Source organism: Lepidochelys kempii, chromosome 1 (genome assembly GCF_965140265.1).
Source record: "Lepidochelys kempii isolate rLepKem1 chromosome 1, rLepKem1.hap2, whole genome shotgun sequence".
Classification (NCBI taxonomy): Eukaryota; Metazoa; Chordata; order Testudines; family Cheloniidae; genus Lepidochelys; species Lepidochelys kempii.
Genome location: NC_133256.1, coordinates 162,951,900 through 162,968,171, shown reverse-complemented (window position 1 = coordinate 162,968,171; position 16,272 = coordinate 162,951,900). Strand labels below are relative to the sequence as shown.

At 43.1% G+C, this 16,272-nt stretch overlaps 1 protein-coding gene across 1 annotated transcript; it reads right to left on the bottom strand.

Moving 5' to 3' along the window:
• Positions 1–3,891: 3,891 nt before the first annotated feature.
• Positions 3,892–4,638, bottom strand: C1H21orf140 (chromosome 1 C21orf140 homolog). Its single transcript, XM_073328537.1, has one exon. It carries the CDS (start codon positions 4,636–4,638, stop codon positions 3,892–3,894), a length of 747 nt encoding a protein of 248 aa, XP_073184638.1.
• Between the last annotated feature and the right edge of the window lie 11,634 nt (positions 4,639–16,272).

Genomic DNA, 16,272 nt, shown 5'->3' with positions numbered 1-16,272 from the left:
TTCGCATCCGCCTCTCATCTGACCTCTAACCTTTATTCAGAGTTACTTGAATTACTTTATCCTACTTGTGTAGTTTAATCGTGCAAATAGAGATGGGGACAGGAATTAAGATATATGCTTTGATAATAGGTCATGATCAAATGTATTGGACTATACAGTACTACAAGGGCTGGTACTAGTGAGACTATACAGAAATCACAGCAACTTAAAACCATACAAAGAATGTATTACACTCATCCATGCTAGTTTAAATGCCCTCTGCTGGGAATTGGGTGCATGTTATTTGTTAATATCCTATTATTAAAAATGGTTAGTCATAGAAAATGCTTGTCATTCTAAATTACCAGCCCAGTCAGAACTATATTATTATGTATTATTTTTATTACTGTACTGCCTAGGGAGCTCTAGTCATGGACCAGGACCCCATTGTGCTAGGTGCTGTCCCAAAGAGCTATATTAGCTATGTGGTTTTTCATCATCTTAAAGGATTGCAACATCCTGTAGAGAATAGGTTGCAATTTCCCTCAGTTGTGCAAAAGAACTTAAGGTGGATGTGACAGGTTGGGTCACAGAGATCCCCTTGGGACTGTCACCTGATGTGCTGAAACTACCTCTTAGCCCGTTTTCTCTGATGGCCTCGGACTCCGGAACCCTGTCTTGTTGAGCCAGACACACTAGCCTGCTGCAACACAGACCCAGGGTCTGACCCACACCCCCAAAGCTGCAGACTTAACTGAAAACAGCTCAGCAAGCACTCCTGTCTCCTGCACCCAGACACTCCCAATGGGATCCTAACCCCAAATAAATCTGTTTTACTCTGTATAAAGCTTATACAGGGTAAACTCATAAATTGTCTGCTCTCTATAACACTGATAGAGAGATATGCACAGCTGTTTGCTCCCCCAGGTATTAATCTCTTACTCTGGGTTCATTAATAAACAAAAGTATAAAAAGTAGGATTTAAGTGGTTTCAAGTAATAAAGGCAGAACAAAGTAAGTCACCAAGCAAAATAAAGCAAAAACACGCAAGTCTAAGCCTAATACATTAAGAAACTGAATACAGGTAAATCTTACCCTCAGAGATGTTCCAATAAGCTTCTTTCACAGACTAGACTCCTTTCCAATCCTTTCCCCGGTACAGTTCTTGTTAGTTCCAGCTCAGGTGGTAAGTAGGGGTTTTCTCATGTCTGCAGCCCCCTTTGTTCTGTTCCACCCCCTTTTATAGCTTTGGCACAAGGTGTGAATCTTTTGTCTCTCTGGATCCCCACCCCTCCTTCTAAATGGAAAAGCACCAGGTTTAAGATGGATTCCAGTTCAGGTGACATGATCACATGTCTCTGTAAGACCTTATTCTTCATTACCCACACGTCCACAGGAAGGCTTGCAGGTAAATAAACCATCTACAACCAATTGTCCTAGTCAATGGGAGCCATCAAGATTCTAAACCACGATTAATGGCCCAGACTTTGCATCATTACAGTAGGACCCCTACTGTATATTTGAATGTACAGTATTTGAATTCTACTCTATGTAGAATATTTCATATTCCTAGTTTCAGATACAAGAATGATACATTCATACAAATAGGATGAACACACTCAGTAGATTATAAGCTTTGTAATGATACCTTACAAGAGACCTTTTGCATGAAGCATATTTCAGTTATATTATGTTCACACTCATTAGCATATTTCTATAAAACATATGGGGTGCAGTGTCACAATGGATAAGCTCCTGCCTGTGTTAAACTTTTAAAAGTTACTGTGTTACTATGACACAAATCGCTTGAGTAGGAAGGTCTTATTTCTGAGACTGATGACAATAATGAAGAATCTCATGCGATAGGGGAAGTTTCTCTCTTGCTTATAAAGGGCCTTTACTCACACTGAGTAGTGCCTGACTCTGCAGCTAGTCCCATTGACTTCAGGGGGGACGGCTCAATGTGAGTAAAAGGTGTCTTAATCTGTCCATAAAGAAAAACACAACTATGCAAAGGGGAGGCACATAAGCTCAGTAGGGAGTTGCTGTGTTGGTGAAGCAATCCAGCACTTTGTTTTGTTCTTGTGTTTGGTTCAGATTCTGATCTTATTTCTGCCATAGTAAATCCAGAGTAATGCAATGGATTTATTCTGGATTTACCCTGGGCTAACCCAGATCAGATAGTTTTATTCTTGTGTATAGTGTAGTATTATTGTTTAAAGGTCAAGAAAGACATTCCAAAAATGTGCTGTATATCATCCAGTTTGTTAATGAAATAATGAATACTGTGCTGGCTAAGCAATTATTGTCCTTCATCACTCAAAAGACACACTGGGTCAGATTCTCTTCTCAGGGTGTTTTCACACCAACTTAACTCCACTGACTTGAGACGAACTACTTCTCATTCACACCAGTGCAAAATCAGAATCAGGCCCATGGTATTGGAACAATAAAAGCTTTTCCTCTCATACCTTTTCTACTCCTTCAGTAACATATACTCATACTTGGGCCATTCCCATTTACAGCATTTAGCCTGTCACTGTCACTTCCCCTTCCACCCTCCCACCCCTAAAAAGAGCAGCAGTTTATAGTAATTGAACACAAAGCTGAGAAAAGACACACTTTGAAGCATATATTCACACGTTACTAGAAAATATACTGTAGGGAAATGATACTGCTCTGACTCCACCCTCATCCCCCAGGGAATGGACTAGATTTCCTAATTAACTAATTTACTTTTCCACCTCTAATTTCTATAATATATTATGTAGTTTCCACACATGGAAAAAGTACTTTGGATTTTCAGTGCATCAATCAAGCCATTAGAATAAAAATGGCAAGCATCATGAGATCCAAATGTTTTCTTTAAGTTGTGAAGTTTTGTCATTTTCTGTGTAAGAGGCACATGGGAGAAGTATACAAAATAATGAATAGTGTAAAGAGGGCAAATCATGCACACTTATTTATAACAACAAGGGAACATTGAAATGGAACATTGAAATGGAAAAGGCAACACCAGTTAATTTTGATATGAAGAAATACTCCTTTAAACAAGTCGTACTTAACCCATGCAACTCATTGCCACAAGATATTGAGTCTGAGAGCTTAGTAGGATTCAAAAAAGGATTAATCATTTAAATGGATAAGAAAAGCACATAGTTACATTAGGTTGAGTGCAATATTTCATCTGAAGGGATATAAACCAATTACTGATTGACAGGGTTAGAAACAAACTTTCCTCCTTGGCAGGTTATTGCATAATTTACCTCTATGGGGTTTCTTGTATCTTCCTCTGAAACATCTGGTGCTGCCCAATATCAGATAACGAGTCTGAAGTGGTATGCCAATACCTATGTTTTATGTTAAAGACAATAGTAACTTGAATTCCTCTGGCTTGTTTTCCCTGTTAAGCATAAAAGACAATGGCATCTATGCTTTCCACCTCAGATGTACTTTACTCCTTAGTAGATCTCCCAAGTGGGTCAGAGATGGGCCTGAGCTGCAAAATTCATATACTGATCAGGATCCAACTCAAACTCTGGGGTTTGATTTGGTGAAGGAAAGAAGAAAGCCATAAAATTCAGACCCAGATCAGCATCTGAACTTGTCCCAAAAATCACGCTGTTTGGATTCTGGGTTTTGGTTTGGGCCCATCTCTGTGATTAAGGGAATTAAGTCTATCCATCCCAACACTTATACACCATTTACCACCCTAGTCCTGGACCACATGAAGAGATTAAAATTCAGATTAACATGATGTTTGTTATTAAGATCATTGTTGATGTTTCTGTTTTAGGGTGGCCTCTAAGGAGGGAAGTGGCTCTGCAGAGCTGGTACACTGGCTAATTGGTCGTTTATTTTATTTATTTATTTTTAAATCAAAGAGCATTTGTTGTTTGCAGGAGGAAACCTTCAAGCAAATGTATCAAGGTAGTAATTCTCCCATCTCCGCACTTTGTTAGTCGCCATCTTCCATTTGCTTGGAGTCATCTTTTCTAGTCCTTTCTCAACCAAGTCACTGAAAAGTATACACCTGTAGGAGTAAGTTCTCTCAATGGACCTCAGACAAAATTCCTTTCTGTTGTTGATAATAAACCACTTCAAAGAAGACCACGCTACATCCATAGGGTGGAGATAGTTGTAGGGCAGAGGCACAGAGAGAAGCTCATGGCCATTGGCTTTAGCAATCTGAGGGCAGCACTCAATGCTGGACATGTAAATGACTGATGGGACCTGCGGGTGAGTTATCTTCTCCTGAGCGGTGGGTTCTTTTGTCTGCCTTTTCTCTCTCACTACGATGATGCATTTCCCATAGAACTTGTTCAGAGAATCACAGAATTCCTGAAAGATGTCTTCATGCTGCTTCATGGGCAATTCATTTCTTAGCAATATTCTGTATCTCCAAGGCACCCAGCCTTGACTGCTTGCAGCATGAACGAGTGTCCATGTTGGCCAATTCAGGCTGTCTTCCTGCAGTATCTTTTCCCCTGTTATGAGAGATTCTGAAATATCAGTTTCTCCTAAGAAGATGGTGTTGAGACCATTAAACTGCAGAGTCCTCAGTGCTTTTAAATACTTCAGGCACTGCTTCCTCGCAGCAGTGTCAAAGGAACTCCTGTGGATGATGTGCTTTAAAAGAGGATTTACAAAGTGATACATGTTGCTTTCCCCGGTTTGCTCTGAAGTTCACAGAAGGTTCTGATGATACAGGGTAGGAAAGTGATGATCTCATAATGGCTTTCATTACACTGGTGTTATTCAGTAGCCTCATAACAGACAGTGCACGGCGTTAGTATTTTCAGACGGCTGATCAAAATTCAGAGCGATCTCAGGAAATAATAGCTCTGTCGTGCTAATTAAACTACAGTTGTGCAGCAAGCTGTAAAGGACTTTGTCATCAGGATGTTTTTCAATCTGAAAATCATCCCCCTCGCTTCGCCTACCTCCCCGTGTTTATTAACATAACCTATCCCAGCTTAGTGTGGTATCTGCCTCCTGTCGTGGTAACTAGGCTACACAGAGGATGATGAGCCTGTTACAAACCTTGGCTAGGGTAGGTCTTTAGCTCAAGCCATACGGGCGGGTCTGGATTACAATCTAGAGGTCCAAGGTTTGATCTTCACTGTCAATGGTCAACCAGGGGGGTGGCGTTACAACAAGACAGTGATGGCTGAATTTGGAAAAGAGAAGGTTTTGGAAGGGGGTGTTAACGCAGCCACTGGTGGAACACACCTGCCAAAGTGGCAGTAAGAGTTCTCTGGCCTGCCCCCGAAGCTGTTGGAAGGCAGGGCAAGTAGAAGACTGCTAGGAGTGGGATTAACCAGGGGGATTTAGATGCCTAACTGCCACTTTAGATGATACATCCAATATTTAGAAGCCACTGGCCTTCACAATCCCCCTGCTCAGCTGCCACCTAACCCTGTCAGTGCTTAAGGCTCTGTCTAAACCCAAAAAAGCAGCCCACAGCCATGAGTCTCAGAGCCAAGCTTAATTGACTTGGGCTCATGTTATGGAGCTAAAAATAGCCAGATAGATGCCCTGGCTTGGGCTGGAGCTTGGGCTCTGAGACCCGGTGAGGGGGGAAGGTCTCAGAGACAAGGCTCCGGCCCGAACCTAAACGTCTACACAGCTAGTTTTATTCACATAGTGTGAGCCTGAGTCAACTGACCCAGGCCCTGAGACTCGCTGTCGAAGGTTTGGGTCTTTTTGCTGTATAGACGTATCCTAAGTTTCCACTATTAAAGTGCCTGTGGTGTCTAAATTTCAGTGGCTGGGCATGCACAAAGCTGCCTAAATCCTGACACTACCCAGCAGCGTGGTGCTAACTCATGCCTAAGCCCCAGAGATATTCACAAAGTAGGGATCCATCCTGCCAGCACCTAAGTCCTCCTTGTGAAACTAGCCTTGCTGTCACCCAAGGAAACAAGGCAAAGAGGGGAATGACGGGAGGGAGAAACTAAGGCTAGTTTGGGGATGGAAGTCATGTGGGGATGGCATGTTGATGGATCTCCTTCATCTTCCTCTCTCCTGAAGACTGGCGTGTATGTGGTTGGGGGAACGGGATGAAGAAAGTTTTTGCGTGGGGGACTGAAAATGGGTGAGGTATATTTCAAGACTTAATTTCTTACCAACTTTCCCCCCACCTTTAGAGGTACACACAGGTTGTTTCTTCTATAAAAATCTGGAAGTGCTAACCTCAGGATTGCTCAACCCTTACCTGTATCTACTTGCCAGGCACTAAACTCTGGCAGATTATTAGTTTTCTAGGCTGGATTACACAATTAAATTCTCTGGCACAAACTCTTCAGTCTCTGAATCTTGCGTACATGTCTCTGAACAGAGCATAGCCTATGACCCACAGGATCACTTCCGTAACATTCCTCTTCTTGCCACCTCAATTCCCCAGGTGGACATTTACTGCCTTTTTATCATGAACCAGCTAGTGAGAATTCTGTGAGTCCAAAATACATGTGAAGGGAGGGCAGGAATGCCATCTCCAGTGACTAATGCAGCTGACCCATTGCCCGAGTTTTGAAGCTGGCTCTGCTTGCTAAGGATAATGAGTGATCCTGCCATTCGTTGTAGCCTTGTTACATAGAGAATGCAAGACTAGCAATTTGGAGATGCAGCCTGTCTGCAGCTCCCTCAGCTGAAAAATGATGGAAGGTGTAGATCATGCATACCTGGGAAAATGTTGGATGAACCTACAATACATATCCATCATATGGGAATGGATCACAAGTCAATACTTATGCATATTTATTAGCAGAGTGTAGGCTTTCTGTGTTAGGCCCCAATCTTACATAGACATACATGGGGTTAACTCTACACACTAATAGGGTTACCAGGTGTCTGTGTTGGATCATATTAAAGAAGTTCTGTATTAAAATCACAAATGAGTTTGATTCCCCAGAGTTTAAATTCCAGGGTATTACTAATTAAGAGGTCTCTTGGTTTTTGGTACTGTTTCTCTCCCTCTGTGTGAAACTTGCAAGCTGCTAATAGTGTTAGTACATTCTAAGACAGAGTCTGTTCTCAAAGCAATTCACAGAGAGAGAGACTCAAAGCAATACTCTGTAACAACAGAAACAGCACCCAGAGACTCCCGCCCTTTTGTTGTATTAACAATTGTGATTAAAATAGAGATAGAGGATGTATGTGGATGGATGCTTGGTGTGGATAATAACTGAATGATCAGGGAGGTGCCAGCCTAAGAATCCAGTGTCCATCGGCTGAAGAAGACATCATGTGGAAATAACCAGAGGACCCCCAGAGGGCAGACTGGAATCCACCCAACAGCCTCAAGAATGGGAGAACCAAAGAACAAGATAACATCTTGGAGCCGTCAGGAATGTGCTATCTGCTGATTGATTCAGCAACAGCATGATGAAGCAATTCCCATAGACTGGCATAGGAAGAAATTCCTATAAAAATAGACTCTAAAAAGTGAGAACTTTGGGGTCTGATTCTGCAAACCAACTTCCAGGAGCATCAGATGAGCATCTGACAAGGCCCTGCTCCCTCCTCATGTCCAGACCACCTGGCCAGTGGCTTGGCATGAGCAACTCTAAGGCTGGTAACTATGATAACAACCTTGCAGAACCTGCGTGTGTGTTTGTATGAATGAATGTGTGAATAAATATGAGATTGAATGGAATGTTATAGCTATAACTAACTGCTTACTATGATTCTTTCTGTATTCACAATAAATGTGGTATTTTGTCTTTTTCCCTTTAATAAGATCCTGCTGGTTTTTAATTTATTGGTATGACATCCAGTTTTCGACTGGAACACCCGGTCAAAAAGGGATCCTGGTGGCTCCGACCAGCACCGCTGACTGGGCCATTGCATGTCCAGTTGGTGGCACCGTTGCACCACACAGTGAGGCTGGCAGGCTTCCTGCTAGCTGCCCTGACACGTGGCTCCCAGGTCAGGAAGTAGCTGGCATGTCTGGCTCCTAGCCTTAGGGGCTGCCAAGGGGGTTTGCATGTTGCCCCGCCCCGCACTTGCAGGTGCAGATCCTGTTGGCTGGGTCAGGGCAGGGGAGGAACTAGCGCGAGCGTGACTCGCGAGTGCTCAGCAGGCGGCTGTTGAGAGGTCACGTGGGGCCCCCTGCTGCCCGGCCCTCTTCTCCTCGCCCTCCTCGTGTGGCTGGGCTCAAGCTGCGGCACATGCCCTGTGGCAAACCACGGTCTGCCTGTCCCAGGAGTTCCTGCACCCAGGAGTTCGAGGTACAGGAACTCCTCACTTAAAGTCATCCCAGTTAACGTTGTTTCGTTGTTATGTTGCTGATCAATTAGGGAACATGCTCATTTAAAGTTGCCCAATGCTCCCTTCTAACGTTGTTTGGCAGCTGCCTGCTTTGTCCACTGCTTGCAGGAAGAGCAGCCTGTTGGAGCTAGCTGGTGGGGGCTTGGAACCAGGGTGGACCCGGCAGCCCCCCTAAGCTCCCTGTGTGGCAGCCATCCAGCAGCTACCAATTGCTGGCAGTTCAGCTGTCCCTCCCCCCACTGCCATGTGCTGCTCCTGCCCTCTGCCTTGGAGCTGCTCCAGGGAGCCTCCTGCTTGCTGTGCGGGGGGGAGGAGGGAAGAAGGGGGCTAGCTCCTCCCCTGCTCCTGCCTTCCACTCCTGTACCCCATCTCTATGGAGCAGGGGGGCGGAGGGGACAACACGACAGGGCTCAGGACGGAGGGGGCTTGCTGGCAGCAGCTGTGGTCTCAGCTTGCTGATCTGCTTAAAAAGGCAATGTACTTAGAGTGGCATCAGCTTACTTAAAGGGGCAATGCACATCTCTCTTTCTCGCTCACACACACAGTGTGTGTCTCTCTGTCTGCCATGCTGTCTCCCCTCCCTCCATTCGTGCTGCCTTGTAGAGTGTGAGGCTACACTAACAACAATGTGTTAACTCTTGAGGGCTCAGCCAAGTGCTAGTTCATCTTTTAGCAGTAAGGCATTCCCTGGGAAATATCCCACCTTCTGACTCCTCCACCTCAACCAAGCTTCACAATCATCATTGCTGTGTACAGTATTCAATTGTTTGTTTAAAACTTATACTCTATGTGTGTGTGTGTGTATATATATAGACTTTTGTCTGGTGAAAAAAATTTCCCTGGAACCTAACCCCCACACCCCTTTACATTAATTCGTATGGAGAAATTGGATTCGCTTAACATCGTTTCGCTTAAAGTCACATTTTTCAGGAACATAACTACAACGTTAAGTGAGGAGTTACTGTATATGTATCCCTGTCTCTGAATGCTGGGAATAGGGCTACACCCCCATCGCCCTGCATCCCTCCCCATCCCAGCCCCCTGTGCACCCATCCCCCTCACTGCATCCCTCCCTCGTCCCATCCTGTCCTGCCCCCCCACCTACCCATCCCAGCCATGTACCCCTTACAGCACTCTCCCACCCATCCTCTCCACCTCCCAGAGCTGCCACCCCCATGTCCCTCAGCCCCCACAGCCCTGCACCCCATTCACCTCCATTCACTGCTGCGCTCCCGTTATGTCCCTATACACCCCTGTGCTCCCCATATCCTCATGCATCTGTAGCCTTCTGCCTCTCCCTGCATCCCCACCCACCCCACATACCCCTCCCACTGCCCCCTCTCATCCCCACCCTGCTCTCATCCTTGGCCTCTTTCTCTCCCCATCCTCTCTCTTCCACCCCTCTCCCCCCATCTTTTCCCCTCCAGCCCACCCTCCTCCCTTCTTGGTTGGGTGGTTTAGGCAGCCCCTGGCAAAGTGTATGAAAAAGTAGCTCTGTGTAGGCAAGTATGTGTATGCACTCATTGTATGTGTGTAAGAGACTGAGTGTCTTTGAGTAGGGAGGTGTGTGTATTGCCACATGTGTGTATACCTCTGTGAATAAAATTTGCAGCCTAACTCTTTGACTTTTATTCCTTTTGCTGGCTTGCACACACAAAAATTGATGACATAAAATATGCGTGTATTCATTTCATAACAAGTTTTTAAAAGAGACAGGAACTCTAAAGGAAATTCATTATTTCTTAAAAAGTGAATGTTGTTGACTAGTAACTGCAGAAAAGCCAATGTATCATACATTTCTCCCCACCTTTGTCTAGCTACATTATAAACTCTTTGTTGCAGACTCTCTCTTTTTATGGGTATGTTCAGCAGCTACCATCCTGGAGCCCTGATCTGAGTTGGGGTCTCTAGACACTAAACAACAGTTGTAATATTAAATAATGTGGAAGTATATGTGTTAGTGCATGCTAGATGTGTACACACGAATACACGTGTGTATCTGCATGTAGGTGTGGGAGTCAGTTTCTACAGATTTATTTATATAGGTATCTGGACCGGTGTGCATTTCTGTGGTTGTGCTCTATAGATTTGTATTTGGGCTTCAGGAGTGGGCCTTTAATGGACCCACTGCAGCTGTGATAATGTGTGGTCCTAATTCCACACATAAAATTACAGTAACTTTAGTGAACAAAAAACATGGATCTGGTTACAAAAAATGGGAAGGGGGATGGAAAGAATCATGAAAACCTTTGTGAAATTTCATTTTTTTAAAAATTACCCTTTTTGACTATTTTGCTGCCAGCTCTAGCATCCTGTAACAAATAAAACCTGAACTTAGCATAATACAGACAAACCTCTCAATAATGCACCCCGCGATAATGCAAATTCGGATATAATGCAATCATAAGTTGGCTCCCCCTTAAGGCCGTAATATTGTTCGCGTTTTGTCAGAATACTTTCTTTATGACATTTATAAATAAACCGCATTCTTATGGTCTTAAAAGATAAAGTGACACGTGGCCATTGCAGGCCCATTGCACTTACTTCTCAGGTTGTACATGTGTATGGTGTTTGCCTATTAACTTGTTATTAATTTCCTATATTTTAAAAAATATTTTACCGTTATGGATAGGCCAGTTCACAAATGCAAGTTGTTTTCTGCCCAAGAGAAACTGTGCACCCTGGATCAATTAAAGAAGGGCAAACAAAAAACTCAGCTTGCTAGAGATCTAGGAATTAGCAAGTCCACTCTGTGACGGTGGAAAAAAGAAGAAAAGTTCTGTAGCCTACCCTGCATTCTTGAAGAGGAAATTGGTTTACAGCGTAAAAAGGTCAAGTTTGTTAATGACAAAAGCCTAGATTCAGCCTTGTACCAATGGTTTGTCCAGGTTCGCTCAGAAGGAGTTCCCATTTCTGGCCCTATTCTGAAAGCTCAAGCAGAGAAATTTGATCACCTTATCAATGGAAATGAATTCAAATTTAAGGTGAGTAGTGGCTGGCTGGACAGATTCAAGAAAAGGCACACTATAAGCAAAGTTCATGTGTCTGGGGAAATCCGCTCAGCTGATAAAGAGGCTGCCAATTCCTACCCAATTGAGCTTAAAAAGTTGCTGGAGGAAGGTTGCTACACAGCCGATCAAGTTTACAACTGCAACGAGACTGGTTTATGCTTTAAAATGTTACCCAATCACACCCTCGCAACCAGGACTGATAGTCACAAACGAGAAGGTTTTAAGCAGAGGAAGGACGGAGTCACTCTCTTGTTTTGCATCAACAAGTCTGGCGGCCACAAAGTCAGACTTCGGATGATCGGAAAAGTGAGGTCTCCCAGATGTTTTCATCATGTTAATATGAAGGCCCTTCCCTTTGAATACACCAACAGCAAGAATGCATGGGTGAACAGCTCCATATTTGAAGACTGGTTCCATAAAATGTTTGTGCCAGCCATTAGGGCTCATTTGTGAAAACTCAAGCAGGAGCAAAAAGCTCTCCTCCTGCTGGATAATTGCCCTGCCCACCCCCCAGCGGAAAATCTTGTCAGCCATGATGGCAAGATTAAAGTCTCTTATCTCCCAAAGAACACTACATCAGAAATCCAGCCACTGGACGAAGGCATCATATTGGTATTTAAGCAAAACTATTGTTGCAAAATGATCAAGTGGATGGAAGTGGATAACAACTCCTCCGTTGACACATCACTGGCATCACTCATCTTGAAAGAAGTCTGTCACCTCGGTGGGAAAGCCTGGGATGCTATCTCTGCATGTTGCATTGAACGATGCTGGATAAAGGGTCTTGGTCCAGCTTTTCTGTCATCTACACATGATGATGGTAATGATGACGAGCCTGAATTTACAAGATTCATTGAAGATGACGTACATTTAGCTGAAGAAACACTCAGAGAATATGAGCACAGTCATCATGATATCCTCAACTGGTTTTCAGCAGATGACATCTGCCCCATATATGAACACATCTCAGATGACAAAATTGTTGCAAATGTCAGCAGGAAGAATGAAGCTGCACCACCAGAGCCCGAAACCAGTGGCGCTAATGACAACAATGACAATGATGGCAACTCAACTCCCCCACCAAAAGTGTCCGAGGCAGTAAAGCACCTAGAAGCCAGTTTGAAGTGGCTGGAAACCCAAGACGTAGACAGCGTCAAAATCCTCTGACTCAGAAGCATTCTTGACTTTGCTAGAAGCCAACAGTCCATGGCAAATAAGCAGACCACACTAGATAGCTTTTTTAAGAAGTGATGAAATTTAAAATTATGGAGTCATGCAACCAGATTGACTTTGCACTCTGCGCAATGATTAGTATAGTCGATTTCACATGTTTCTTTCATTTACATGTAATTAAATTACGACTTTTGTGTTTAAAACAAGCTGGGATAACCATTGTTTTTTTTACAAAACTTAAATTGACCAGCTTGAAATAGTAAATTTTTGTAACCCCGCTATAAAGCGACCCTGCATTTATTGCAATTGAATTTTTTGGACTCCAATTATCGCGTTATAGCAGGGTTTCACTGTACATCTGTCAAAACAATAAATATGCCTGTTTGGGCCTTGCTGTGAAAATGAGCACGTGAGAGAGGGTGGGGGAGAGCAAGTGATGAAGGGAGGCAGGATGGAGTGAGCAGGGAACAGGGCTTTGGGAAGGGATGGGGAAGGGGCGGGGCATTGGGCAGGGCAGTGGGCGGGACAAGGGTGTTAGGTTTTCTGGAATTAGAAAGTTGGCAACCCTACGCACTATGAGTAGTCCCACTGACACCAATGGGAGCTGCTGGATACTCAGCACTTTTCAAAAGAAGCTCACTTATTGAGGAGCCATATGGATTGAGGAACCTAACTCTGAGCTCCCAATCTGACAATCTTGTCATTAGGCCTAGATCCTCAATGTCTGTAGATTGATTACAATGGGAGTTAGGTGCCTAAATACCTTTCAGGATCTGGGCCTTACTATCTGTATAACTACGAGAAAATCTCATACTTTAATTTCTGTATACATCTAATGTGATCAATGCCCCTCTAGTGATCTGTGTTCAAATTATTGCTAATGGCTCAGAAATTTCATTACAAAAGCTTGCATTGCTTTTTCCTCTGAATACATTTTCCATGTGGAAAGCGCTAAAAATATGCCTTTCCTTGCAGAGTCCTGCAGGGATGGCTTACCAAATCTTGCGGAGGGGGGATCCAGCTACTTTACATGCTTGTGTTTACACACACAGGTTCATCTATGTTACTGTTTCTTTTAAGTTACTTCTGAATTTTAAATAATCATCAATAGAGAATTGTGGCATAGGAGGAATAATATTGTCCAGATAGGCCCCCAAGCACAAAAGTAAAGTAGGGAGCCACCTTCTACAATGTTGCAGTTTTTTGCCCTCCTTTCCCCATGCCATACTCTCCCCTTTAACCTCCACCTCTGACGGCTCTGCCCCGTTCTTACCAACCTTCCCAGTCTAATCTCTGGTGGCTGTCTCATATGCCTTACCTGCCCTGCTCAGCATCTATGTACACTTCTGCGATAGGTTGGCAAGAGGTTGCTACTTGCTACTGACCTGGGTGGGAGCTTGCGTTCCCCCAGGCCAGAGCCACCCTGGCAGTTTCAGAGGAACAGAAGTTGTGAAGGCAGACCAATGAGCTGGTGATGGCTCTGAAGGTGTTACCAATCACTTTCCCCACTTCCTGGCAGCAGTGGGAATTTCTTACAATGAGGTCAGGGATTTGGCAATTCTCTCCACTCCTGTGGCTCTTTTGTTCTCCCTTCTATCCCTATCCATGAAGCTTCTTACTTGCCTCCATTTGCTGGCATAAAGGAGATGGGGGGCTGGGGGTAAACATTTTCCCCCTGCGGAACCAGTGACCCCAGGTATCCTGAAATGACAAGTCCCCAAGCTCTTGTGGAGCACGAGTTACACCTGTGGTTGGTGTCAGTGTTCAACTAGTGCCAAGTGCGATTTCTACATCTTACAGAGTAGTTCCAGAAACATAATTACAACCTTGTAATATACATTGACAACAACACCAGCAGTGTTCGATGTAAATATCTCTTTGCTCTCTGCCCTTAAGAAGCCTTGGCAGTGTGAAATGAACTGAAATGATGAACCAGATTCTCACTTAGATTTAAAAGACACTGAACTGCACTGATATGTCAGTGAAGTTACATCTGTATAAAACTGGTGTGAGATGAGAAATAGGCCTGCCATGGCCTGCATTACATTGAAAGGCACGTTTCCCTCTTTAGTAGGGTCTTCAGAACATTTTAGAACGTATATGTCTCTTCACCCCCCGTGATAACTGGAAAAGGTGAATATCTTTTATTTAAGAATTTGGCTGTTGGAGAAAGCCTTTTGCGATACACTTTTCATTTTGAGAGGGACAGCAATCATACAATGCTACCAAGTATACTTTTGTCCTAGACTGAAGCATGCTACCTCTATAACTACTACAACACAATAGGACTGTGGATCCTTTGTGCCTCTTAAAATCAGGTGCCATATGTCTCATGTTGGGCACAAAAGCTGAGGCATCCAAAGTGAACACTCCTGAAAATGTTGGCCTGATTGTATGGCCCGTAATTTAGCATCAATCTTGTTTTCACAGTTATGCTCCAACGAAGACCATGAGTGGATGAAGGAGCCTCATATGAAATAAGAAATGAAAAATTCAATTATTTAATAAATCAGTAACTAATTACTTTCCAGCCTGTCTTTCCTCTTCAATATTTATCTATGCAGTGGCCAGATTCCACTGACATTCTCACTGATGTCCTGTGAAAATGTCATGACATTTTTGGAACATCAGGAGACACAGGAGACATGTACCCGCCTGACGTACCTGTCATGGTCTGCAAGAGTGAATGAAGCAATTAAATTGTAACAATTACAAAAAATACTAAAACTAATGCTAGCGACTGATTTCTACTGAAACAACAGGGTTTATACTATTTACTAACCTTAGTCATAGTAGCCATTTAAGGGCCAGATTCTTATTACACTCACTTAGCTGTCTGTTCCAGACACATTTTCTGGCATTTAAAAAGAACCTATTCACAAACCAAGCATCTCAATATCATTTTCCAAACATCTTAGAGGCAACATGGATAAATCACTGGGTGGGATTTATGAGACCTGGGGTCTAATCCCCCAGCTCTGCCACTGAGCTGCTCCCAATGCCCCCCTTTCCCCTTTAGTCTGATTTATGGTGTACTAATAATATTAATTTAATGTATCAATTTAATTTTATTTTAACTTAATTTAATTAATCAATAATAATAATTAATTATTAATATTAATTAGTATGGGTTTTAAGCTCACCAGTCTGTTTGATCAGAAGATAAAAGTTCTTGTCCCGAATCAGGCTCCACAGAATTTACAAAGGACCCTTGGGGGTATGACAGGAAGCTCACACTGAGACAGATATAGCCTTAAAGACTTTTTATTAAAATCAATAAAAGTAAGTAAATGGTAAAATACCCAGAGTTACAAAGTTACAATTGCATTACTGCTATTCAAAAGACACATATGATACTATAGTATTATATGTAACAAAGCTTTGGTTAATATACTCACATCCTTCCTTGATAACCTGGTGGTAAGAGACACAGGACCAGCCTTGCAGTTCAGGTTTCTCAATTCTTGAGTGAGGGATGCAGTGCTTAGAAAAACTAATGCTAAGAGCTATTAAAGCGAACTTAGGGTTTACTTGACTAACTTAAACTTAAAATCAAAACCTAATAAACAAACTAAGAATAAAACTTAGGGAAACCAAACTTAGCCTAGTTCCTTTGAAACTTAAAGTTTAAGAAGAACAAGTATAGCCTACTAATAGTAGTAGTCATAGTAGATCGATAGAATAGAATAAAATAAAATAAAATAGAAAGAGTGAGTGAAAGTAAGTAAGACAGAGTAAGTGAGAAAATGGAGTACTCTAGCGAGGTGGAGTACTCTACCTCTTTTATAGGGCAAGTGCCAGAAATCCTTCCTCCTATGCCCAAATTTCATTCCTCATC

Coding starts and splice junctions, on each gene's coding strand:
- C1H21orf140 (XM_073328537.1), bottom strand. CDS start 4,638: ATGTATCACTTTGTAAATCCTCTTTTAAAGCACATCATCCACAGGAGT.